Source organism: Sceloporus occidentalis, unplaced genomic scaffold, assembly GCF_023333645.1.
Source record: "Sceloporus occidentalis isolate IW3139 unplaced genomic scaffold, rSceOcc1.0.p SCAF_3, whole genome shotgun sequence".
Taxonomy (NCBI): Eukaryota; Metazoa; Chordata; class Lepidosauria; order Squamata; family Phrynosomatidae; genus Sceloporus; species Sceloporus occidentalis.
The window spans coordinates 138476270-138501458 of record NW_028316983.1 but is presented as its reverse complement, the minus strand read 5'-3'; the positions used below and the strand labels follow the sequence as shown (position 1 = coordinate 138501458).

The 25189-nt window shown below is 39.7% G+C and overlaps 1 protein-coding gene across 1 annotated transcript in view; it reads left to right on the top strand.

The window, feature by feature from the left end:
* The window catches only part of LOC149316874 (gamma-aminobutyric acid type B receptor subunit 2-like), a 360242-nt gene that overhangs the window by 71382 nt on the left and 263671 nt on the right, over positions 1 to 25189 (top strand). The window contains exon 3 of the mRNA XM_089516428.1: positions 12199 to 12369. Coding sequence (XP_089372554.1) covers positions 12199 to 12369 — 171 coding nt within the window. The remainder of the gene's footprint in view (positions 1 to 12198; positions 12370 to 25189) is intronic.

Genomic DNA, 25189 nt, shown 5'->3' with positions numbered 1-25189 from the left:
TTCTATTGCAGAAACTCTTGGAAGGGAAACCTACTAGTCAATCAGAAGTACATATCAGCCAGTTTGAACCTTCATTTATAGACATATAAGCATGCGCAATGAAAAAAAGCAATTTAATAGAACATTTTGAGGGCAGGATAAAGCTTCACTTCTTAGATGTCCTGGAGGGGATTCTTATTCACCATAGATAACTACAAAGTATCTATTTGGAAGTTTTCTTTTTACAATACTCCTGCAAAGAAAACAGAATCTAACAGTCATTTCCACTGCAAATGAACTCAGCTTCAGATAGATTTGTTAACAGTTGAACTGGTAGATGTTGGAAGACAAATTGCAGAGGTGATTTGGGGTACTGAAGGAACATCAAAATAATGAATGATGACTACTCCTACTTTTCTTTTCTCCACACTTGATTAATGAGTAGACTCGTGCCATAGCACAGGAGTCAGGTGTGGCAATTTCCTTAAAATGCCTACCTCTCAGTGAAGCAAAAGTAATTCCACCTTGCAAAGTGCTGTTAAAATGTAGTTGGGAAGCCACAGTGGTATGGCAAAAAAGCATTAACACACCACAGTGTGTCAGGATGATATTGACTTCAGTATGTTTGCATTGCATTTATGGACTGTGATTCACATTAATATGAATATCATACTCATGTTTGCTCTGTTAAGATGGTAAATTCCTGGATGCTGACCATTTGTGGTGAACAGCATTCATAAAGACAGGGCAGTGTGTCTAGAACATTCATTATAAATATGTCATGTATAGTAGTTAGAAGGGGCTTATTCCTTAATACTTCATATATCTTTATTATTTAGTACAGGAGTAAGCAACTGTAGTGAGTCCAAGAACCAATTTCCTGAACTTGGGACCCTGATTGCCCACAATCCTTCCCCCAAATAGTGGCCAGATGTTTTTCTTTGTTTTCTAAATGTTAAACCAAGCAGGGGGCCCTGCAAGTTTAAAAGGTGAATTTCTCCTACTAGAGGCATCATAGGACACAAGTCACCTTTTTTAGGCCATAAAAAGGATAGTCCACAGAGTCGAAGGCTCTCATGGACAGCATCCATAGTTTTTTTTGTGGGTTTTTCAGGCTATATGGCCATGTTCTAGAACATAGCCACATAGCCCGAAAAACCCACAAAAAATGATAGTCCACAGAGTCTAGAAGGGTCAAAAGCTGCTTACATGTTGCTTATCCCCAGAGATGAGATTCCTAAACTGAGGCTGTCATACTTCGAACATGTCACGGATATATAGGACCAAGTGGAAAAGATAGTAAAGGGGAAGGTAGTAGGAAGAGTGGGAGATTGCACTACACATGGATTGGTTCAATTAAGGAAGCCATGGTCCTGTGTTTGTAAGACTTGAGCAGAGCAATTGATGACCAGGGCTTTTGGAGATTTCTCATTCGTAGGATTGCTATTAAGATGAAGTTGACAGCAAACAGTAACAACAAATCCCTGATGTATATCTCAATTTTTCTGAACCTATTCTCAGATGTGTTGGAATACCATTTCCATTGGCCTTTCTAGTTAGAGATAGCAGGACTTGCACTTTAATACATCTCGAGGACCTCAGTTTAGGAAAAGTTGGTATAGTCCATCCCATCTCATCATAAGACATATACAGCAAATAACATTTTGTATGTTGGCCTCATTTCTAGTGAATAAATAGTGTTCTTCAGAAGATGGAAGCATGAACACACATATAAGGGAGAGCAAATATACTTAAGAAAGTTCTGCATGCAGTTCAGCAGTGACATCAGTTTGTGCAGCCGTTGTGAAATGCTGTGCTCATATATTTGAACCAAGTTTATTCTGGGCAATGTAAGCTTTGTAGCTGCCTTTCACCTATTCAGAAGAGGTAGTTGTATTTTTTTTCTCATAAGGATGCAGGTTTCAGACTACCTGTATTTGATATTCTCTGTTTTATAGTCATGGAGCTTGAAAAGGCAAAAGCTTTTAAAGGCTACATGACTGCCATTTATTCAGGGTTGCTGCTAAATGTACAAGTGGCACCTCCCAACAGGTTTTCTGTCATATGTTTGCTTTTCTTTCTGTAAAGTGATCATGAACAGAACTGCCTACACACCACTGTTAACAATAATAACACATAATAGATTCTGAATGAAAAGTCTTCCAAGTTTATTCTAAGCAGAGTGTTCTTAGTAATGACTTGACAAAGACACCTAATGCATATCACATTTTTGACATAATTTTCATTTATTGTTTTGCAAATTTGTGTTGATTACTCATTTTAATATGATTTCCCCCCTTATCTTTTCTCACACACACTTGAGACAAATTAGAGGTGGAAAGCTGACATGACAGCCCAATTGTTGTTACTATGAAGCAGTTACTGTCACAGCTGTTTTCACACTTGTAGATTTTGTACACTAAAGACATCAGCTGATAGCCATGTGTTACATTAAGTGCAAGCGTTAAGAACAACTGAGACTGAAAAAGTGGATTTAAGGCTAATTTACCTTTTCGCTTGTATCCCCTGTGCAGGAGAAGATGTAATATTTCACTGTATGCTAAATGCAAAAGCACAGTTGGAATTTTTTAAAATACGCTTCCTTCTCTTGAAGCTTGAGTCACCCAGCACTGTTACCGCAAAATAGCACTAAGACCTTTCAGGTCTTGACTGGCTTTGATATATTTAACATCTGACATTTTCTTATCCTTTTTCTCAGTCTGTCTTTGCCATCACTCCCATCTACAAATATGTGTTCCTTGTCATTCATATAACTGTCCCTCAAAAGCAACATTATCATGAATCCTGAGATTGGGCCACAATCCAGCAAAAGCTGATCTTTTCAAACTTTCTATTTGAAAGGGGAAGAGGTGTGTGTGTGTGCCTTCAAGTCACCTGTTGACTTATGGCGACTCCATGAATTTCACAGTTTTTTTTAAAGCAAGGAATACTCAGTGGTGATTTTGCCAGTTCCATCCTCTGAAATACAGCCTACAGCACCCAGTATTCATTGGTGGTCCCCCATCCAAGTACTAACCAGGACTGACCCTGCTTAGCTTCCAAGGTCAGGCAGTTTCCTTTAGGAAACTGTGAAATTACTAAATGAAGTCATTACTACTATAAAGTGCTTGCAGACTAGGTTATGTTGATAGTCATTGCTACATCCTATGTTAAGTTAATAAATATATTTTGCACTGTGTAGGAAAAGTTCCTCTTTAGGAGGAAGCCACAACCACAGCAAAACTGAGAAGGATGTGCTGGCCCTTATCCTTCGCTGTGGTAGCAGCTCTCTTGTGAGGAGGAGGCCATTGCTGTGGCAAAGCTGGTGGGGGGGGGGAACTGGTCATTCTCATTCACCATGGTGGCGGCTTCTTCCTCAAGAGGAAGTTGCTGCCATGATGAAACTAGGAGAGCTGCATTTGCCCCTTCTCTCCTTGTAGCAGGAGGAGGGATCAACCTGATGTCACCCCTCTTCTGGGGTGTCACCTAGTGCGGGCTGCACTCCCTTAGTGATGCCACTGCATAAACATACTGCTTATCAGAGAGTTTATGTTTCTCCAATTTGATCAGTGCCTCTAAATAGTTTATACTTTTGGAAATACATCTCTGTATCACCATTATTATTTTTTGTTGCTTAAATTTAAACCCTTGGTTTCTTGTTATGCATAGCCTGGGTATTCAGATGACTTAGTAGTAAGGTGGAAGAGAGAATGTCTGCATCTCATCAGAGCTTCAAAAAGTTACTTCTTTTGGATTAGCCAGCCAGTGTTACTCTGCATCTCATGAAAGGTACAAAAGCATTGCCCTCTTCTGTGTGTGACTATCCCTATTCATAAGTGTACCCTGTGATCAGTTGTCTTTTTTAGCACTTCCCCCAGCTGTTCATCCTTCTTTCTGAGATGTGATCAGAATGGCAATGTTTGGGTAACCTCATATTTTGTTACAGCTGTTGCAATCTGAGGCAGGTATGTGGCTCAAATGGAGATGTGAAGAACTCTTGCTGAGATTCTAAGGAAAGACTGGCTGGCTTGGCCTGATGAGACAACACTGAAAGGATTCTCCCACCGTGAAGTCGAAGGCTTTTATGGCTAGCATCCATAGTTTTTTGTGGGTTTTTCAGGCTATGTGGCCATGTTCTAGAAGAGTTTCTTCCTGACGAAACACCAGGAAGGAACTCTTTTAGAACATGGCCACATATCCCAAAAAAACCCCCACAAAAAACTATGGATTCTCCCACTGCTCTTCAGAGATCTTGCCTCAGGCACAAGACTGAGATGCCAGCTTTTCATGGTAGTTTCTGCAAAACAGATTACTCCTGTGAGTAATCACAGCATTGTTTTCTGAGTCCTGTGCACTATACATTTAATGAGCTGTTCTGTGTCATTTTTTTTTGGTACTGTCATTAAGCTGAGCAATCAGGACTTGCCTGAGTCTTCTTTTCCTCCTATTTTCAAGGACATGTACTTCACCTGTTCCTCATTGTGCTGCAGCACACTGACTTGACATCTTTAATGAGGTTTGTAATGTAAATCGTATAGGTCTTTTCTGAGTAGTAATCTCCAAAATATTTCCTGTCACCTTATTGGTGGAGTTAAGATTTTTGCCTCAGTGTGTTTCACTTTATACATACCTCTTCTGTGATTCTGCTGCCTGGTTATGTAATTCAGAGAGAGTGACATCCTTTTTGGTGTTCTTCACTCTGGTTTTATAAAATACCTTTTGAAGTATGATAGGAGAGAGAGTGTCGGGTGGTCCTGCTTCTTGTCTTAGAGCAAAATTGATCCAACTGAAGGTGTCCATCAGGGTGTTGGATCACTATTTCCCCCATCTATTTTTCTGATGGTGGTTTCAAGGAACAGTTGGGAGGAATTCTAGGGTACAAAAGAGGCAGTAATGAATGATACATGTGGCTCATGGGCCACATGATTTTAACTCTATTTTAATGGAAAAGGCATTTGGTAGAAATCCAGTTTCAGTTAAAGTTGCAGTTTTTAAATAATTGTTTTCAGAGAACTATTTGTACCAAAAATAGTAGAGAACAAAAATATGACACTTTATTTCACTAGGCTTTCTTGTACTACGTTATGTGCCTCCAAGTCATTACTGATTTATGGTGACCCTAAAGTGAACCTTTAACAGGGTTTTCTTGGCAAGTTTCTTCAGAGGGGGTCTGCCATTGTGATCCTCTGAGGTTGAGAGTATGTGACTTGACCAAAGTGACCCAGTGGATTTTTATGCTCGTGTGAGGATTTAAACCCTGGTCTCCATAGTCATAGACCAACAATGAAACCACTGCAACACACTGGCTCTGGTTCTACTTCCTCCCACATTTTAATTTTGAATATTTTGGTAAATGCTGATCAAAAACAGACTGGAAAGAAATTTGTCTCCAGCCCTACTATTAAAAGTGTTAAACCTGCTGCTGTGTTATTATGCAAGCAACAAAGAACAAGTATGTGGTCACTTTGAATGTTTGTGTGGGCAAACCATCAGTATATATATTCATCGTTCCAAAGAATTATTTCAGGCATCCTCAAGAGCTTCAGAATATCCAGTGTGATTTTAGATTTATCCATTTGAGTGACTCATTATTCTCCATATACATTTTTCCACATCAGTCACAGTAAACTATGCCTCTCTCCAAAAGGACGGAGAAGATGTCAGGGTGTGTGTATGCTCTATAGTGTTTCTGTTGTGAGAAATGATTTAAACAGCCTAAGAGCAAGAACCAAATATTCTGTTTGTTATGCTCTCCATAGCAAGAGATTTTATGGATGGTAGTTGGCTTAAACACACTAAAGGCACCAGATCCCATCTGATCTTGGAAGCTAAGCAGGATGAGCTCTAGTTAACTATATGAATGGGGGACCACCATATCAGGTGCTGTCGGCTATATTTCATTGGAAGGAAGTGGCAAAACCACCTCTGAGTATTCCTTGGCTTAAAAAACCCCTGTGAAGTTCATGGGATTGCCATAAAACAAGTGACTTAAAGGCACATACACACATGCATAGGAGCAGTCAGAAATGTTCATGGTTAGATTAATTTCTAAGACCAATTAAGTGTGCCTCATACTGATCTTTACAGTTCTCCCTCTGCTTCCTTCAGATTTGGTTCCTTCCAGTTATGCTGGTCTACAATCTGCATGAATACCAGCCAGCATAGTCACATAAGGTAGGGATGATAGGACTTGTAGTTTACCCACATCTGGAGGCTTCCAGGTTGGGGTTAGGCTCTTCTACATGGAGAAGACCTGTGTGAATGCAATTGGTGTGTACATCTTTTGTGAAATACAGTCGGCCCTTCTTATACATGGATTTCTTATACACAGATTCATGTGTCCACGGTTTGAAAATGTTCAAAGAAAGTATAAATTTCAAATATCAAACCTTGATTTTCTATGTTTTATAAGGGACACGGTTTTGCTATGTCATTATATTTAATGGGACTTGAGCATCCATGGACTTTGCTATCCACGGGGGATCTTGGAACCAAACCCCAGCGTATATCAAAGGTCCACTGTAACTATCAGCCTTTCTATTAAAGCAGAATACTTCCCTTAATGCTATCTTCCAGGAAGGTTCGTTCTTGAAACCTTTTTATCAAAGAAATAAGAACAACCCTAGGCAGGTGCAGAATACTACCTGTGGGTGTCTGAAGGAGCTAAGTCAAAACACCTGCTATTTTACCTTTTCTTTTGACAAGTGGTATGAGGAAGAGAATACAAATAACAGATTCCCCCCCCCCCCCCCATTATTGGAGAATACAGTTTTACTTATTTTCTGTTATTTACTGCTATTGGATCTTTGATTTATTATTTATTCATTACATGGCATGTGTTAATTTTACATTTCTGTGGGTTGCAATCTGGTACCTTATGCATCAAATAATTTGCGAGAGAAATTAAACCCTCGTGCTCTCCTGGCTCAAAGAAATAATATTGAGCAGTGATGTATATATACATGTACATTATCTATATGTTAACTTGTAGCCAGTTCAAACCTGGCTAAATCTTGTAATACTTTTAAATATGAATAAATTTGTTATGACATGGACTTTGTACATGGCAGTCCACTTCATCATATGCTTGAAATATTATGTTCATTTACGAGGGTGTATGTATGCACACATGGGCCAGAGTAGTGAATGGCCCCTGTTAAGAAAGAAGTTATCTGGAGGTATCTGAGGCTTGGCAGGTTCAGCTTGCCATGAAAGGGTGAGAAAAACTGCACTTCATGATTTCTTCATTGAAGACTTTGCCATTGCTTAGCTTAGCTTCCCCTCTTTGCCTGCCCAAAGAAGTCTTTTCAAATTGCCCTCAATAAATGTTGACATACCGTCAAGTTCCTCATAGGCCTCTCGGGCAAACAATTCTCCCTGTATTTTTGCTTATCTGTTTTTATCCTTCCCTGCCTTTTGTTTTGTCCTTTTGAACCCAGCTGAAGGATCATCCCAGGTAATCACAGAAGGGCAGTGATTTTCTAATGGCCATTTATTGATAACTACTGCAGGCTCAGAAATAGGCTGTGTCATAAAGATTTGGTAGACACTGTGAGCTAACTACTAGTAGTGAACAGATGCTGAAAATGGAAGTATCTCAAGTGAATGTGAGCAAAATAAGAACATGCAGAAAATAAACTAGAAGTAAAATTCCTTAACATCTTTTTCCTTTGTAGAGCCCTGGGCTCTCTGTTTGACAGCTTTTATTATTGCTACCATCATATTGGGTCAGAAATACCTGTCAGTCATCTTCAGTGCAAGATCCTTTCACACTCTGGCACGTTTCTCCTAGACTGGAAGGGAAGGTATTACGAAATAAGCATTTTTTTTTTGTTCAGCTTCTCTCAGACTTCTTTGCAAATGAAACAAATTAAGTTGAAGGGCTCCCTTGAAGAGTAAGTTGCTAACTTACAAATGACTGACAACAGCTAATTAAACTGCATGTCTTCTTTTTGTTTAATTGAAACACACATTTGATTTTTCTTGAAATATTAAGAACAAAAAAAAATCTGTAATATTTCTCCACATTGTTACTTTGATTTTATAAAATAGCTTAAAGGAGACACCAAAAAGAAGAATGCCCTTTTTTTTTTGCTAAAGATGACATCACCAAATATTGAAATTAAAAACAATAATCAACATTGTTTAATGATGATCTCAATTTCTGTGCCAGTGCAAAAACAGCCAAATGGATTTTACTGATTACTTTGTTGTTGTGCTTATTCCATGTTATACAAATTGTAAACTCTAGTTTAAGTCATTAATTAAATACAGTGAATACAGTTTAATCTAAATTCAGCAATATCACCTATTGAAATGTAGCTCATACATGCTGATCACTGAAATTTATTTTTCCAGTATTTAATAATCATTGACCAATTTTAAACAAATATTATGATTTTTTTTCATTTAAGCGAGTACAGGACATAAGTTACCATATTGCTGCATATTCATAACTTTTAATTTTCTGTTCAGTAAACTAAGGAAGTATTAGAATCTTCCTCCTGTGTTTTGTGCAATAGACCCAAGCAGCTACAATCGTACAATTCAGTCACTAATTATCAGCATATGCTTAATGAGCATATGAAAAAATAAGGTGCCATTTTGATAGGATTATTTTGTTCTTGCTGCTGCTTCTGTTGCTACTGCAATAGGAATGGTCAGCAGATGTAAAGCCCACATTGGCATCTGGCATCGACCAGGGCCACTGGGAGTCTACCTTTGCTTCCCACAAGTGATATCAACCAAGAGGAGGGTTGGGCCCCAGTCACTGGCCAGGGAAGAAACAGTGGAAGTAAATTCACTTCTATTTCCTTGGCAAAGGGAACTCACTTCTCCCACTGCCTGTAGCCTTGGGACTACAGTAGAGAAGAGCAATCTCATTCCATTTATCAGCTAAAGCTCTCATTGAGTTTCTGACTGATATTCAAGACAGAATACCAGCAAAGAAATAATGCCTTGGGCCAAGCTGAATATAACTACTTGTTTTTAGCTCGGCACACTGTTCTGGCCTTGAAGAATAGATGTCCTGCTTACCCTTCCTTCCATTCTCCTTCCTTTGTGTGCCTTGTTGATTTAGTTTATAAGTCTGTCTCCTTCTTCTATTGATGCAATCCAGTTTTGAAGACAGTGGCTGAGATCCTACATCAAGCAGGTAAAGTGTAATATTCTGCCCATGCAGTTCCATGCTCCCCCCCCCCCCCCTGCCCTGTAACTGTGAAACCCTGCAAGGACTACTTTGCGAGTGCTGCTTACTGGTGGGGAAGCAAGAGGAGGAAGATGGGGGGGGGGCAATTCAGACAGAGAAAAAACATCCCTCTCAGTTTGGAGGGGGAGAAGAAACAAGGGCTTGCTCACAGATGAAATGTATCTCACTTTTCCCTTCTCGTCAGAGTCCAGAGCAGCTGCATTTTAAATTGTCTCCGCACTCTCTCCTCTCCCCACTGATAAACAGCAGCAACAGTGGTATCAGTCCTTCTTGTGACAGAATCTGGAGATAAGATATTTGGAGAGGGTTCAGAGGGCAAGGGAATAGTCCCCTGCATCCTGTCCCAAGAGTGACATTGTATAATAGAATCATAACATTTTATATTGGGAAGAGATCATAAGGACCATCTAGTTCAACCCCCTGACATGCAGGAACATAAAAGTTACCCATCTAATCTCTGTATAAAGATTTCCAAAGAAGGATAGGCCACCACCTTCGGAAGCAATTTATTCCAGCTCTTACAGTGAAAAAACAAAACAAAAACCCAAGTTCCTAATGTTTAGATAGAATCTCTTTCTTTCTTTCTTTCTTTCTTTCTTTCTTTCTTTCTTTTTTTGCTGTTTGGATCCATTGGTTTGGTTTCATGTGTCTGGAGCAGCAAAAAACAAGCTTGCTCTGTCTTCTACATGAAATCCTTTTAGATATTTAAAGATAGCTATCATTTCACCTTTCAGTCTCCTCTCCTTGGAGTTGAACAGACCAAGTCTTGGTTTCCAGAACTTTAATAGTCTTGGTAGCTCTTATCTGGACATGTTCCATCTTGTTGGTATCTTTCTTGAACTATGGTGCCCAGAATTGGACACAGGAGATTTCAGGAGATGACTGATCAAAGCAGACTAGAGTGAGACTACTGCTTCCCCCAGTCTGTACACTATACTGCTGTGGATGCAGGCCAAAATTACATTTTTTGTGTGTTTGGCTGCAACACTGTTGACTCATGTGTAGCCTGTGGTCCACTAAGCCCCCCAAATAAGAGGTTCCCTCTCTGGGGGTTCAAAATGGAATTTCAAGGGGTGCAACAGGGAGAGTGGATTATGTCCTTGAATGACGAGTCACAAGTCATCATTCAGCCAGCTCCCAGTGTGCCTTGAGAAGTGGTAGTAGGTGTTGTGTTGAATAGATAGTAGTTCCATTGTTTATTTACTGTAATCAAAAGAAGAGGATTTTACAATGTACAATAGCTTATAATTTTTATGAGGGTTCCTGTATTTCCATGCCATTGACCAGTTCATCTCTGTTGGTTAGGTTCAAATCCAAAATAGCTGATCCCCTCATTGCTTCCTCCACCATTTGTACAATAAAATTGTCTGCAAGGCTAGTGAGGAATCTGTGGACCTTACAATCTTGGCAGAATGTGACTTTCAACAAATATCAGTGTGGCTGATATTCCTCATTACTGTTCTACTGTATCTCTTTTCTGATTATTTGATCATTTGTTTTAGAAGGGCCTAATCCAAAATTTCAGTCTGACCTGGAGTCTATAGTAGACACCAATAATAAGGCCACTATTGTTTCTCTCCTCTTGAATTTCTACAGAAAGGGTCTCTACCTGTTTTCTAATATCTAAGAACTTTATCGCATAGGCTCCATGCACAGGACAAGAATAGGACAAAAGGTGCCTAGAAGGGAACGGAACAAGTGGGGGACACATTTTACTGCATATAGGAAGTCCCTCACTCGTTCCATTCCCTTCCTTTCCATTCCCAATCCGTCCCCAGAGGAGGAGATTTTTGAGAACAGTTTTGAACAGTTTTGAACAGTTCTCAAAAATCGCCCCCTCAGGAACGGAGGGGGAATGGAAGGGAACAAGGGAGGGACTTTGGTGCAGTAAAATGCGTCTCCCACTCAGTCCACACTCGTTCCTGGCCCCTTCCGTTCCGTTCTCGTCCTGTGCCAGCAGCCCACAGTGCGATAAAATCCTTAGTTGTGCATCTCCTCACAGGTGTGCACATCCTTGACATACAATACTGTTTTCCTTTCTTCTTTGGTTTGTTTCTTTGGAATTGGTTATAACTATTCCATAGTGAATAGTGAAAGGGGGAATTCCATGAAAGTCATTTCCACCTTTTTTGCTGGTGAGAGCATCGTGCCAGCAAAATCAAACTCCGGATTCCAGCCAAGGTTTGTGGAATTAGTGAACAATGCAGTGAAGGGTAGATGCAAACAGACTGCAACAATTGCATTAAGCTTAAATATGTGTACAATAAGCACAGTGATCATTCACAAGGCAATGTTGATGATAACATGGGGATAGGGATGCTAATTAATGGCTTTGGTGGCATATAAATGTACTGTCCTGTTTCAGATAAGAGATGATAGAGTTGAACTTTTGATATGTAATTGTAAATCAGTGCTTGTGTACAGCAATTACCTTTTGTAGTGTCCTCCCCCCACTTTTTAAGAAGAATTACTTTAAAGACAGTGAAAGAATGTTCTGGGAAAATGAAATGTTCTCCTAGTTTTCTCTAAATATTTCCCTTCTACTGTCAGATTTATATACCTTTATTTGAAAGACAGACTGTTGACATTATTTGCCTTACAAGAGTTGGACAGTATGGCCTTGATAGCCAGTGGGGCCTGGGGCCTTGGCTACCCACCTCATCTTGCAGCAAGTAGGAATGTTAAATTTGTCAGTTTAACATTCTCCTATATTGAAACATTTGATAAATATAGATAAAGAGTCAACTGGAATTATGCAAATTTTGGAATGTGAGTGCATTTTTGGCAAATGCTGATCAGTTTAGGTAAGAATGTGACTTGGCCTTTTATGAGGTGTTTTTTTAAAGGAATGGGAACCCATTGGCACTGACATTGCTTAATGGGGGCATTCTTGTTTGTAATAAGAAAACACAGATATGTCCACAATCCATTTTTCTGTGTCAAAGTCTGGTATCTCATAAATTGCTAGATTAAAGTAACGGAGATTTCTTTTTACTATGACTTTTTTCCAGCTCTCATTTGCTGCAACAACACCAGAGTTGGCTGATAAGAAAAAGTATCCTTATTTCTTCCGGACAGTGCCATCCGACAATGCTGTGAATCCTGCAATTCTGAAGTTGCTCAAACATTTTCAGTGGAAAAGAGTTGGAACTCTAACTCAAGATATACAAAGGTTTTCTGAGGTAAGATAAATATAATTTCTTATATCAGAAAGTTTTATTTTAAAAGTTCTGTGTTATTTGAACAAAGCTGCTGTGTGGGTAGAGACGTATATATCTCAAAAAGCATTTCAGTAAGGACTGGCTCAAATAAGCAAAAATGGCATATGCAAAAGTTATGGCTCATTTCAGAAGACAGAGAAGAGAAGATAGTTTCATAAGAGAAGAGAAGATAGTTTGAATGTTGATCTAGGACCCTTGGAGATCAGGGTTCAAGTCCCTCCTGAACCACATAAACTCACTGAGTGAACCTTTGGCCAGTCATACTCTTTCAGCTCCAAAGGAAGGCAATGGCAACCCTCCTCTGAATACATCTTACCAAGTCCTGTCTTGGAAGCAGAGCCTAAGCCATCACACACTGAACTTCAAGAGAGGGAGTTGGAGACTAAGAACTTCATCCTTTGGTGAGTCTGAAGCTAAACTTTTAGCAAGAAGGTACAGGCAAGGACATCATCTGCCTTAAAGAGAAAATGTCAGGATAATGAGACCAGCTATGCTGGGTTACAGCTGGTTATAAATTAGCACAGCCAAGGTTTTGTACTGAAGAACAACAGTGCCCCTATCTTTGGCATTGTGGTAGTCACTAGTCTCCTGGACCTTGGCTTGCTTTTTGGACTCCTTTCTTCTGTTACTCCCTGCCTGACTTTGGACCCTGCTTGGACTGCTTCTTGTGCTTAGATCCTGCACTGCTTTGATCACTTATCTACTCTTTCAGATCCTCTGTGCATGACCCTGGACTAGCTTGGTTCCTTCTTTTTGTTTCTTGATCTAAGGATATATTCTCCTGGGCACTTGCTCCCTGAAACAGGACATACAAAAGAATCCAGTAGCAAGAGGAGGTCATGTTGTTTTTTTCAAAACAGGGTCTCTCGGAAACAAGTTGGGAAGAGTTGGGTGGAAGCATAGAAGTCCCACAGTTCCAAGGGTGTGATTTCATATTTTGGTTACATGGTGAGACAATCCTATCAAAGGGAAACCTTTACCTTTACCTGTAGCCTGATTAAGGCCAACAGTAGACCAGCATGCCATGATGATTTTGTTGGACTGGCAGAGACAAATGTACTATTTAGCCTCAGTGAGTCAGTCCTTTGGTGGGAAGCACATGCTGGGTGCCTATATTTTCCTTCAGTAGGGGTATGCAAAATGCAGCAAGTTTATCACCACCACTCTTATGTTTATTATGCAAGAAAGTCTTGGATACCTCCTTGCATGAATGGAGAGACAGTAAAAACAGATTGTGCAATGATTGATTGGACAAGCAGTTTGACCCTATCACACCATGTCAGATATACATTCTTATTTGGGTTGTCTTTGCACCGTAAAGAAGAAAATGTATTACTTTCTCCTTGATGTAAGATTATGGTATTTTGTTTCAGGCTTCTTTTTTGGTCTCCGGAGTTTAGCACACCTCTGGAAATATTCAAAGTTTAAAACCATGATAAATGTTGGTTTGTTCCCTAGATGGTTAAAAATAGGTTGCTCATCTCTAGCGATTGATCAGCTTGTTCTTTTGGAGTTGCTGTGTTTGTGTGTGTGTATGGGTGTGTTTGTGTGCGCTACACAAACGGAAAAGAGGTTAGTTCTATGCAGAGTTTGATTTCTGTGCCAAATTCAGAACATATATTCCCACCCACCCATAGTTGGTGCTTCACTTCTTGTGCTGGAGGGAAGAACTCTCACAGGGCTTGGGAATCCTCAGCAGGCTGAATCTTGCTGTGACAACTGTGGGAATTCTTCATTTCCCTATTCCTAACATTCAGAAGTGGGCTTAGTATTTTATGTCAGGGTATAGATGCATTTATGCTCTTGCTTTGTGCAGGGAGGCTTCCTGAAATTTCATAAGCCCTCCCTCCTATCCTCACATGTAGGTTTTTATGAGTCCATCCTCAGGGATATCTGAGAGGGCTTTCACAGTAAGAAAAAGTCTTATATTTTGTATATAATCTCTGATAAATTTAGCTTTCTATATTCCTAGCCCAAGGACAAAAATCTGCGTTTGTGTGAAGTGCATGACTAAGAAACTATAAGGATGGATGTAGCTTCGTTTCTGCTTAGAAGCTTTTTCCCTTTGATATTCTGCAGGTCTTGCATGTTAAATCTGGTATATGTTTGCGTGTTTTCAGAGGGTGGTTTTCAGGGATAATGACATGCAAACCAAGTTCATGGTTTATGCAGCTATTTATGGGCACATGTAGTTTTGTATCACTGTAGTTAAGCATTTTGAGGGCTACTGTATAAAGTGTAAACGTATGTAATTATACATGTGCCTTTATGAACATGACTACTGTATTTTCTGGTGTATAAGACTACTTTTTAACCCAGGAAAATCTTCTCAAAAGTCGGGGGTCGTCTTATACGCTGGGTGTCATCTTATAGGACAGGTGCTGAAACTTCTGAGCCAGACTGGAGAATCTGCGGTCGCCACATATGGTGGGGGGAACTCAAGAATGGCTGCGGCCACATCCCCACCGTATGCGACGATCATATGAAAGCAGTTACCGCTCTGATAGTCTTGGAGACAGGAAGGTCTGGGCAGGCAGGGAGAGCTGACCAATCCAAGCAGGCTTTGTATACAACAAGGTTTCCTGCTAAGTACCTACATATCATTTGAATTAAAATTACCATATTGAAATCAAATCTGATGTTTTTTAATTTTTATTTGGTGTGCATTGGAAGAGGGGTAGTCTTATACAGTGAATATATCCCAAACTCCGTATTTTAACTGGAAAAGTTGGGGATCGTCTTATACGTCCAGTCGTCTTATATGCCGGAAAATACGGTACTTATTATGTTACTCCTTACTTTCTGTATCCTTACATTTCCCCCTCCTCCTACTTCTTCCTCTATGATTACCACACATGGAAGGAAAGGCATACTTAGGACTTTATCTCATGTGCAATTGTAACAAAAGAAACAAAAGTGCATGGTGTCATCTTCGATCTGTTGCTGCTGTACCTCTGACGTTTGTAATTGGGCATTTTTTCAGTGACAGGAAAATCCATCAATAAGTGTCCAATCACACTGCCATCTCATTACTCCACAGGTGTGATAAGTAACAATCTGTGGCAGCCCTGATATTAAGCAGTCATGAGGTGTTAACCTCCTCCTTTCCCCATCTCCCCCTATCCCTTGCTTTTCCCAGGCAGCCCATTTTCTTTCTTTTAAAAACCTTTTCTCAGTTTTTAAAATTTTTCTACTTTTTCATACTAAATTGCATTCCATTAACTTTGGAATTGTGTTACAAATAAAAATACAATGAAAAGAAAGGCATGCTGGGTCGTACATGGGGGAAAGGTGGGGTTAAAGGGGAATGCGGAAAAGAAAGCACTGGTCTGCCAATGGCCCCTGTCGCCAGTGCCACCAGTCACTAGGTTTGGTGTCATGGAGTCACCTGCCCCATTGACCTCCTCCCATACCACACCATACAGTCTCCTAAGTCATGTTTTTTTGTACTAACATTACTAATAAATCTTCCTATATGTCACTGAGTGTAATGGCAATACTTGTGACATAAACAACTTGCACAACTAAAATAACTTATTTAAATTACAATATCATACGCACAGCCTCAGTGCATTTACATATACATAGTTTCATGTGGTTAAAGTGAAAATTTGGTAAAATGTGATGTTTTTTTTAAATTAATTTTTTTTCAAAAATAAAAAATATTTTTAATTAAAAATTTTATATTAAAAGTTCAAAAACCCTTGGGCCGCTCCTTTCTCCTTCCACTGAGCCTGAGCCCACTCACCCCATCTCTTCAGCATTTTAAGGAGAGTGCCTCAGCCCATTTCTGCCCAAAAAAAGATGGTTCAAGAGCAATGGTGTCACTTCTCCTTCAGGTATCACCTGGTGTGTTTTATACTCCCCATGCTCCTATATTGATGCTACTGCTTGTCACCCTGTTGAAGAGAGATGTGATAAGAAAAAAAAAAACCAAACCTGGTATGTTTCTGTTCATTTAAATAATGCAATTGCAGCCAGAGCGAGGCGAAATTCAGGCTTGTGTTGTAAAACCCATAAAGAATTGTTTTTTTTTTTAATGTGGACAGTTTGTGTACAGATGGTAAAACTGATCACCTTCCCATATAATAAACATTATAGTTCTACAGACTATTTGGCTGTTCTGAATGCTGGATCTTGGGTTAATTCTGTGCCAGCTTCTAGCTCACATAAACAAAAAACAATCCAGATTTTACACTGGCACCAAACTCAGGCTAGCTGCTACTATCAATTTCTTTCTTTACCAGAGAACATGAAAGTTCCTGGAACTGCTGCTGCGGATTCTGTTTTTTAAAATACCTAAATTTAGTAGGTACTGTACCACAGTAACAGCTATACAGTAGTTATTTAAGAAACATATGATCTATCAGTCCAGAGAAAAACTGATGAGGTATGTGCGCTCCTCTGTTATTTAACTCCGGTTGATTTTCACTTGTACCGTTTACCTCTGCCCTGTGTCAAGTAATTTTATTTCATTCAGGCAGAGACTGACTCAGTGAGAAACTAGCTGGAGCTTCTGGACACCTAAGGAAAAGAAAGGACAAAATTGTGTGTGTGTGTGTGAGCAAGAGAGAGAGAAGAACATGAAAAGGAAACAAAACTGTCATGCTGTCTTGCACACTGGTTTGTTGAAAGTATGAAATTCTGTAGGCCAAAAGCCAATTTTTAAATATATTTTCTATTGGGGTAACTCCATTGATTTGATGGGACTTACTTCTGTATATTTATTGGTGTATTCATTTTATTTGTAAAGTCACTTTCCTCCATAGGGCTGAAGGGCGCAATACATAGTGTCAATGCTTGAACTGGTGTTTGATGATTTACAAACAACTGCTAAATCATACTTCTTAGGCAGATGTAGGAAACATATGACTTCCACCATCCCATAGCATTGGTCATACTGAATTGATTTGAGCTGATGGTTATCTGGAGGACTACAGGTTCTCCACACATTTTGGGGGGACCCTCTCCCCATAAATAACTATGTCTGTGTTGGTGGGATGCAGTACATGCATGGGTGACATGGTTAGTCAAGTGGACCAAACTCTTAGAATAGCCTACTTTCTTAGAAAGAGAAATAATCCTTTAGTTTAAGTCAGGAGTGACTTTGAGGCTATTTTGTGGCCTCAAAGGCCCTGCATTAAAAAAAAAACCCACCTTATTTGACCTTCAAAATATCCCCAAATCCTCTAGGGGTGCAGAGGACATTTCCACCATATTTGGAGGTCCCTGTGAGCCCCTCAGGGGCCAAACAATATTTATTTATTTATTTATTTATTTATTTATTTATTTATTTATTTATTAATCTAAAATGCCCTCTAGGGGTATTTTCACCACATTTTGGGCCAAACCTAGGCCAATTTGGACCCCTAAAAGACCTTTTAAAAAAACAAAAACACGAAGTGACTTGTGGTTTAAAAAACAACTCTTCTGGACTTAAAATGGCCCAGCAAGGCCCCCCAGACATGGTGAAAATGCCCTCTTGTCACACAGAGGGCATTTGAGGAGAAAATAGTTTGTTTCTTTTTTGCAGGGGCTGGTGCAGCAGTGTGGCACTCCAAGGTCTCCTGGCAGACTATTTCAGTCTACCTATCCGTCCACAGTTGCCCACACCTGTTATAAGTAGATGAGTCTACAAGGCAGAAGCAGATCCTCATTCATCTCTCTGGACTTTATCATGTGGGGAAAATTGGAAGATTGACCAAAGGTCAATTCAGGGTATTTCACGTGATTTCATAAAAGAATATCAAATGACGCTGAATGCAATGGAAGGCAATCCAAACACAATCAAGAGTCATCCCAAGAATAGCTGCATTCAAAAAGATATCTAATTTATAAATCCTTTTCCACTGTGAATTTGCAGTCAATTTGAATTTGCATTAGTATGAAATGCATCTCTAGTTCGGCCATGGGATTCCCCCCATTAGAAACAGACTACAATTCCCATGATCCTTTGTTGTGATTTTCCTTCCTGTACTCCCTGGGTGCCAAGAGGAAAGCAGCTGTTTCGGAGGAAAGAAGCCTGAGCATGCCTCCTGCCTCCTCCTTATTCCTGTCCACCTCTAATTTTTTTTTTTGGGGGGGGGGGGATGTCCTTGGGTCTGGAATTATAAAATCTTCCAGACACAATCCTGTCCTCCATGCGCACATGCAAACATGCTAATTTGCAGTGAAGAAGTTGATGGATGCGTACTCATGTGATGATTTCATTCACATTCGCACTTGTATAGTCTCTCTGTGTGATGAGCTACTGTGCAATTTCGTACATTTTCGCATTGGCGCTACTTTCTTTGAAATGTTTGAAACAAATTTAACAATGAGAATAAATATGAAAATGTAATGTGGGGAGTGCATAGATAAGAAAAGATAAACTGAAGTCTTTCAAGGATGGGAATCATGTAGCTCAATAATGATGTTAGACTTCAACTCCCAGCATTTCTCACATTGGTTATGCTTGCAAGGGCTGATGGGTCCAACAATATCTGAAGGGCTGCATTCATGATGGGTTTGCCCTGCTTTACTGAAGAAATCTATACACAAAAATATTTATGGTGTATCTATGCAGTACTAAAATAACCCTAAATATGGCACTACATATCAGTTCAATTTTTCATGATCCTTTGCGACAATTGGAGGTTAGTTGTCTTTGATTAAATTTTAAATTGAGTTTCCTTCTCATTTTGATAAGAATGTAGGGAGGGGAGTCTGAGAAGTCACAAACTGTTCCAAAAATTTTGGTACATTAAGCAACAACCCAAAAATGGTAGTTGTTTTAGCAAACTGTTTCCCTCTGTAGGGGTTGAACATAATGTATCAACAGCATATGACATTTTACTTAAGTAGATTTTTTTCCTGCTATTACACTCTTTCTTTCATGATGTTTCTGTTATCGTGGAATATTGGGGAAGTAGAAATATCCCACAAGTTTTCCTCCTTCTTTTCCTCTCACCAGGTTTCAAGTTAGTTTACAGAAACTAAGCTGAAGGGCACAGAACAAACAGCAGCAGAAAGCTTTGTAATTATAATAATGACACAAGATATGTAGTAAATAGGAGACACTGCTGTTGTGCAATGTTTTGTTGGATTCCAGTTTACTTTTTATTCTGCTCCTGCAAGTCAGTTATTTGCATGAGGAGGAGAGAAGAGGAAAACAAACAGCAGAAAATAATATATCAATTGTTCCTATGTGTCTTCTTTCTCACACCACCAGCTATTCTCTATCTCTTGTTTCTTCCTCCCCCTAAAAGAACCCAAAACAAATGCAGATGATTGCTCTTGTTCCTGTTAACAGTTTTCTCTCCCAGATAAGCACAAATTCCTTCAAGTCTCATTTCTGCATTTACAGAACGTACAGAGCTCTAGATAAGGAAGCAATTACGAGTTTTTTTCCTCCTTGGGGAGCATCTGCTCCATTTCCTTTTTAAAAATCCATTGCACTGGAGGAAACCACAGAATTAAAGCATTGTTCCTGGGGCTTAGCTCCTCCCTCCTTCAATTCCATTATCTTGGCATCCTTGGAGGCCCATCTCTAGTCTCCTCTATTGTCTGGTTTTCTCAGACTGAACAAAAAGCATGTCTTGAGTTTCACCTTGACTGCAGCCCTTTACCTGTAGGGAGTACTAATGAGACCAGCCTCGATGGCTCATTACCCGCACCCACTCCTTTTTGGAGGAGAATAGCTGAGCAATATATTGTAGTCTGTCTGGGTTTTGAAAAAGTAATTGTAATACTTGATACCACATTCTGAGAAATAACGACATACAATGGAAAAGGTGAACTGATTCATAGAATCATAGCACCATAGCACTAAAGGTACTGCAACAGCTGTGTAGTCCAAACCCCTGCTATGAAGGAATACACAGCTAAAGCACTTCTGAGAATGGTCACCCAGCCTATGTTTAAAGACCTCCATAGAAAGGGAGTCCATTTCTCAAGGCAGTCTATTCCATTGCTGAACATCTCTTACAGGAAAAAAAGTTTTTCCAAAGTTTAGATGAAATCTCTTTTCCTAAAGTTTAATCATTGGTTTGCATTCTAGTCTCTGGAGCAGCAGAAAACAAGCTTGCTGCATCCTCTATGTGGCATCCCTTCAGATATTTAAAAATGGTTATCATGTCACCTTTCTCCAGGCTAAATATACCCAGTTCCCTAAGTTGTTCCTTATAGGGCTTGGTTTCCAGATTTTTTACTTTCTTAATTGCTTTCCTCTGAACACAGTCCAGCTTATCATATATGCGTGCTTCCAATTGTCCTTCTTATCTCTTTATCCCATCTCATTCCATTGTATTTGCAAGTTCATGCTTCTGTCAGAACTTCCATTGTATGTGACAGAGGGTATATTTTGTTGTTGTTAAAAGGCCTCCATGCTAGTGTGTGACTAGTCTCTCAGCAAAAACTTCTTCTAGCCACAATTGCATGGTAGTACCCAGAATCCTTATGTGGTAATTATCCTTCAAATGTAAACACATTCTGTAAATAAAGAAAATCTTTTATGTGAATTTTAGTAATGTAGGTATCTAAATCTTTGAGGGGACTCATAATGAAAAACTGTTATGTACATCAATATTTGAACGTGTGTGTTCCCTTCCATACAGCTGGGACTCTAATGTGGTTCAGAGTCTTGGTCACATGGAGGTCTATGCATGAGATACACAGGCAATTTTGTTTAAAAGGAGATGTGAAGACATGTGGACTTCTAAGAAGTGAGGCCAGTTCTGTGCTGAATACCAGGGGCAAGGCAGCAATGGTTCTTCTTAGAAATCACATTGCTTCATGCAATCAGCATGTATGAGGGCTACTGTTATGTGGAGTTCTGTGCAGGATTGAGATGCACAAATTGGTCAAAACCAAATGTATTTGTTTAGATATATACACAAACACACACACACACACACACCCTGTCCTCTTTGCAGAGATTTCGGAGTGACAAATCTGGAAGATTCCTTTGCACACTAGTTCACAAACAATGTTTGTTTTGACAAGCAGTAAAATTTAATAAATAGTAATGTGATAATTTGTTGGGATCTCCCTTTTTTGGAGGGGGCTGCTTTTCTTTTTAAAGCTGTTTATGGTAAGTGGCTGTAATTTGGGGATATGGTTTACAACTCTTCAGGTGACAATATTGTAAAATGTCTCTTTTGTTGACTGATTTGGTGTGAATTCATTCATTTATTTATTTAATTTCTGTCCTGTCTTTCTCCCAAATGGACCCAAGGCAGCTCACAAATAAAAATTCTAAAAACATATTACAGTGCAGGCGCATTATATGCGGCTTTGAGCATATGGGGAGCAAAGGGTGGTGCGTCCCATTCACATGAATGGGGTGCACTCCCGTGGTGTGTGTCCTGCGCACCGCCGCCACGCCACTGTGGGCATGAGCCCCATTCATTTGAATGGGGCTTGAGCATCCGAATGCATATTTTCTCTTACACGGGGGGGCGGATCCGCTGCATAAGATAAGGGTGGACTGTACATTAAAACAGTTAAAATATCATCTAAAAACAATGTAAAATTACAAACATTAAACCTGTACTAAAACCTAGATATCCACACTATATAACAAACAGCCAAGCCACCCTATGATTATACATTAAATGCCTGCCTGAATAAAGCAGTTTTTGCTTGTTGACGAAAGGCAAGCAAGGTGGGGGCCAGCCTTGCTTCTCGTGGAAGGGCATTCCAGAAGGCAGGAGCAGCCACCAAAAAGACTCTCATGTCTTCACCAGGCGGTGAGATGGAGAGAAAGCCTTTCCAGACTGACCTCCAGCTGAATTAACCAAATTGATCCATTCACTCTTTCACCTCCTCTCCTGATGGTCTCTTGGAATAGTTCGACCTGTGTCGACCCTTAGTTACAAAATTTGTAACTAAGTACACTGTACTGGGGATATTGTATTGTATCTTGGCATTTATGTGTATTTTTACCAGAAGGAGGGAGGGTTAAGGGAATTAGGGAAATTTTATTATTGTTTGTATATATGTTTTATTGGACTGTTGTTACCTGAAGATTTTAGGGCTCTAGCAGGTTCGTATGGGGAGATATGATCTCTCAGATAATCTGGACCTAAGACCTTGGGCAGCAAAATGTGGCACAAGGGGACTAAAAGGATCCATTTGGGTTAATCTCACATGTATGGTCTCAGTTCAATTTATGTTGTACAAGTGCTTCAGGTTTAGGTACTTCCAGTGCTTCCAGATGGATGTCTCCTAATCCTAATAGTCAAAAGACATTGAGCAAATATTGTCTTTTCCTTAACAATTTCATGTTCTATGGTAAAAGATGGAAGAAGTGGTTGTACAATATGGAAGGATTTATAATGAATGATACTGATGTCTGGAACTTATCTCACATCCTTAGTTCTCTCTGTGAGGAAGGGTAATTGCTATAATAAAAGCTTGTTCTGGAAGCCCCTTGGAGGACATGGCTAAGGGAAAGTGAGAAGATTTTACAAGATTAATAAGGAAACATTTTTACAAGTCATGAGTTCACAAAAAGGGAGGCATTTCTATCCACTCGTGAAAATACTGGCAGAACTTGTGAAGTTCTATGATTTGAACAAATAACCCATATCTTTAATTATAGGTGAGTCTAGTCTAGTACAGAGCATTTCACTGTAAAATTGTGCAGAGAGAACACCAGCCAAAATTCACTCATATGGCAGTAGATTAAATGGGGCCTCATTTATACTAAAACAGCAGAGTCTTTGATACAACAGTTCATTAGCCAAAACAAATGAATGACTGAATGACTTCAGGCCACACATTGTTTATTAAGGCCTGTTACAGACAGCCAAAATAAAGCTGCTTCGAGTCACAGTGGAGGTATGGTGTTTCAATGATGCATGCGTCCTAAGAGTCCAGAAGTTGCACCAAAGCCACGCTCCAGCCCTAAAGACTGGAGCGTGGCTTTGGTGGTGCTTCTGGACTCTTAGGACGCATGCATCATTGAAACACCATACCTCCACTGTGACTCGAAGCAGCTTTATTTTGGCTGTCTGTAACAGGCCTAAGTGACCATAACTCAAAAACCAGAAACACATTCCTCAATTAACATCAGCAGTTTCAAATAATGAAAAAAATGTGTTATTCTACAGCATTTTTTTAAAATAAAAAAAACCCAGCCCTCTGAATTCTGCAGATGTAGTTGGCAATAAATGGTAAGGATCTATTTGAACTTTTCAATATGACTTTACATAAAACATAGGAACCCATTACATTAAGTCCTGATTCTGTGTGGACTTCACTGTGTAGCTCTTAAGAAGGTGATGAAATTGTAGAGTCCTCCAGAAGTTATTGGACTGCTAGTCTCTGCCTCCCTAACCAGCATAGCCAGCAGTGAGGGATACTGGGATACACATAGGAGCAACCCCTGTTCTAAAGGAGATTGCATGTAAAATCCCACTTCTGGTTCTGGCTTGGCTAACCAAGATATATTCCACTTCCTTGTCCATTTAACTGAATTAGCCTCATGCCCTTTCCCTCATTCGCCTGACCCACATACAGTTCCAGCTTGCCTCACTGCTGTGTAAACTCACCTCTATGATATCACAAAGATGCACTCTTCTGATAGCTCTCCTATCTCTCCTTTTGGGTCTGAAATGCCACTCACCTGGCCACTATACATGCCACAATTAAAACACGAGAATCTTCAAACAGCACAAATACCAAGCCACTCTGTGTCTGTTTAACAAGGTTTTATACTTTAGTGCATATTCACAAAAGTGTTTATGAAGTTTCCAATAAGGAGGTCCCTAGACTGGGCATTTCTGCAGAGAGTAATTGACTTTCCTCTCCCCGTGCCATACAGGGTTTAATTTGAAGACTGTGGGAAGGCTCACAAGTCTCACTGAGGCCCTAATTTAGATTGCGGAGTTATTTCCAGTGATAATCTGTGGGAGGAGGAAAACAGAGTTTGATTTACGCCCAGAGTTGATTGTTGCAAGGCTGGCAACTGGAAATAGTTAGGTCTACAAAAAAATAAATAAAAATAAAATAAAACTAAAGGAAAAGAAAACTGGCCCATCATGGCAGATTTACAACAGCAGCTTTGCCAGTAAATCTGCCATGCTCATAGTTAGTCTGCAGCTGAACAGCGTGTTCATGTTTAAACAGCTGTGTTGCTGCCCAAAATTCTTGGTGTGAATGGCACTTTCTAGTTTATGCTGTTAGGTTTTTAAAGTGTGCATCTAAACATATACCATGTGAATGTGACTGACGTTTGCAAACACCTGTATTGTCCCAATATCACTGGAGTTGCAGTTGGTGATTCCATGGGAGAAGGATGGACACCTAGGGTATGGAGTTTTTTGCTCCTTGAGGCTCAGTGGACCACTTCTCTATTGGAATTGTGATACCAAGAACAAGAATATCATTACCATCATCACCAACAGAATGCCACCACCACCGTGTTTTTGCATGCCTTTGCTTGCTTTCATGCTTGCATTTTATGTCATGTGCTTTGTATGATTAATACAAAGCTTTTACCTGCTGTATTTTTTTTCAAATGTTTGTACAGTTACGGGTTTAATTTTTGTAATAATAGCTGACTTGAGGGTTTGTGGGGTAGAAACTGGATAGAAATATTTCAGTTAATATTATACTTCTGTATAGTAGGATTGGCTGCAGGTGCTTTTTGGTACACCCAGATGTTTACTATGTGAAAGACCTTATTTCCTAGGACATTTTTTTTCAGAGGTTCAGGTGAGAAGAATGATAAATTCCCTAAGAACAAGGGTCATCAGGTTGCTGTGGTAGATGTGGGACTGATGTAACACACACGATT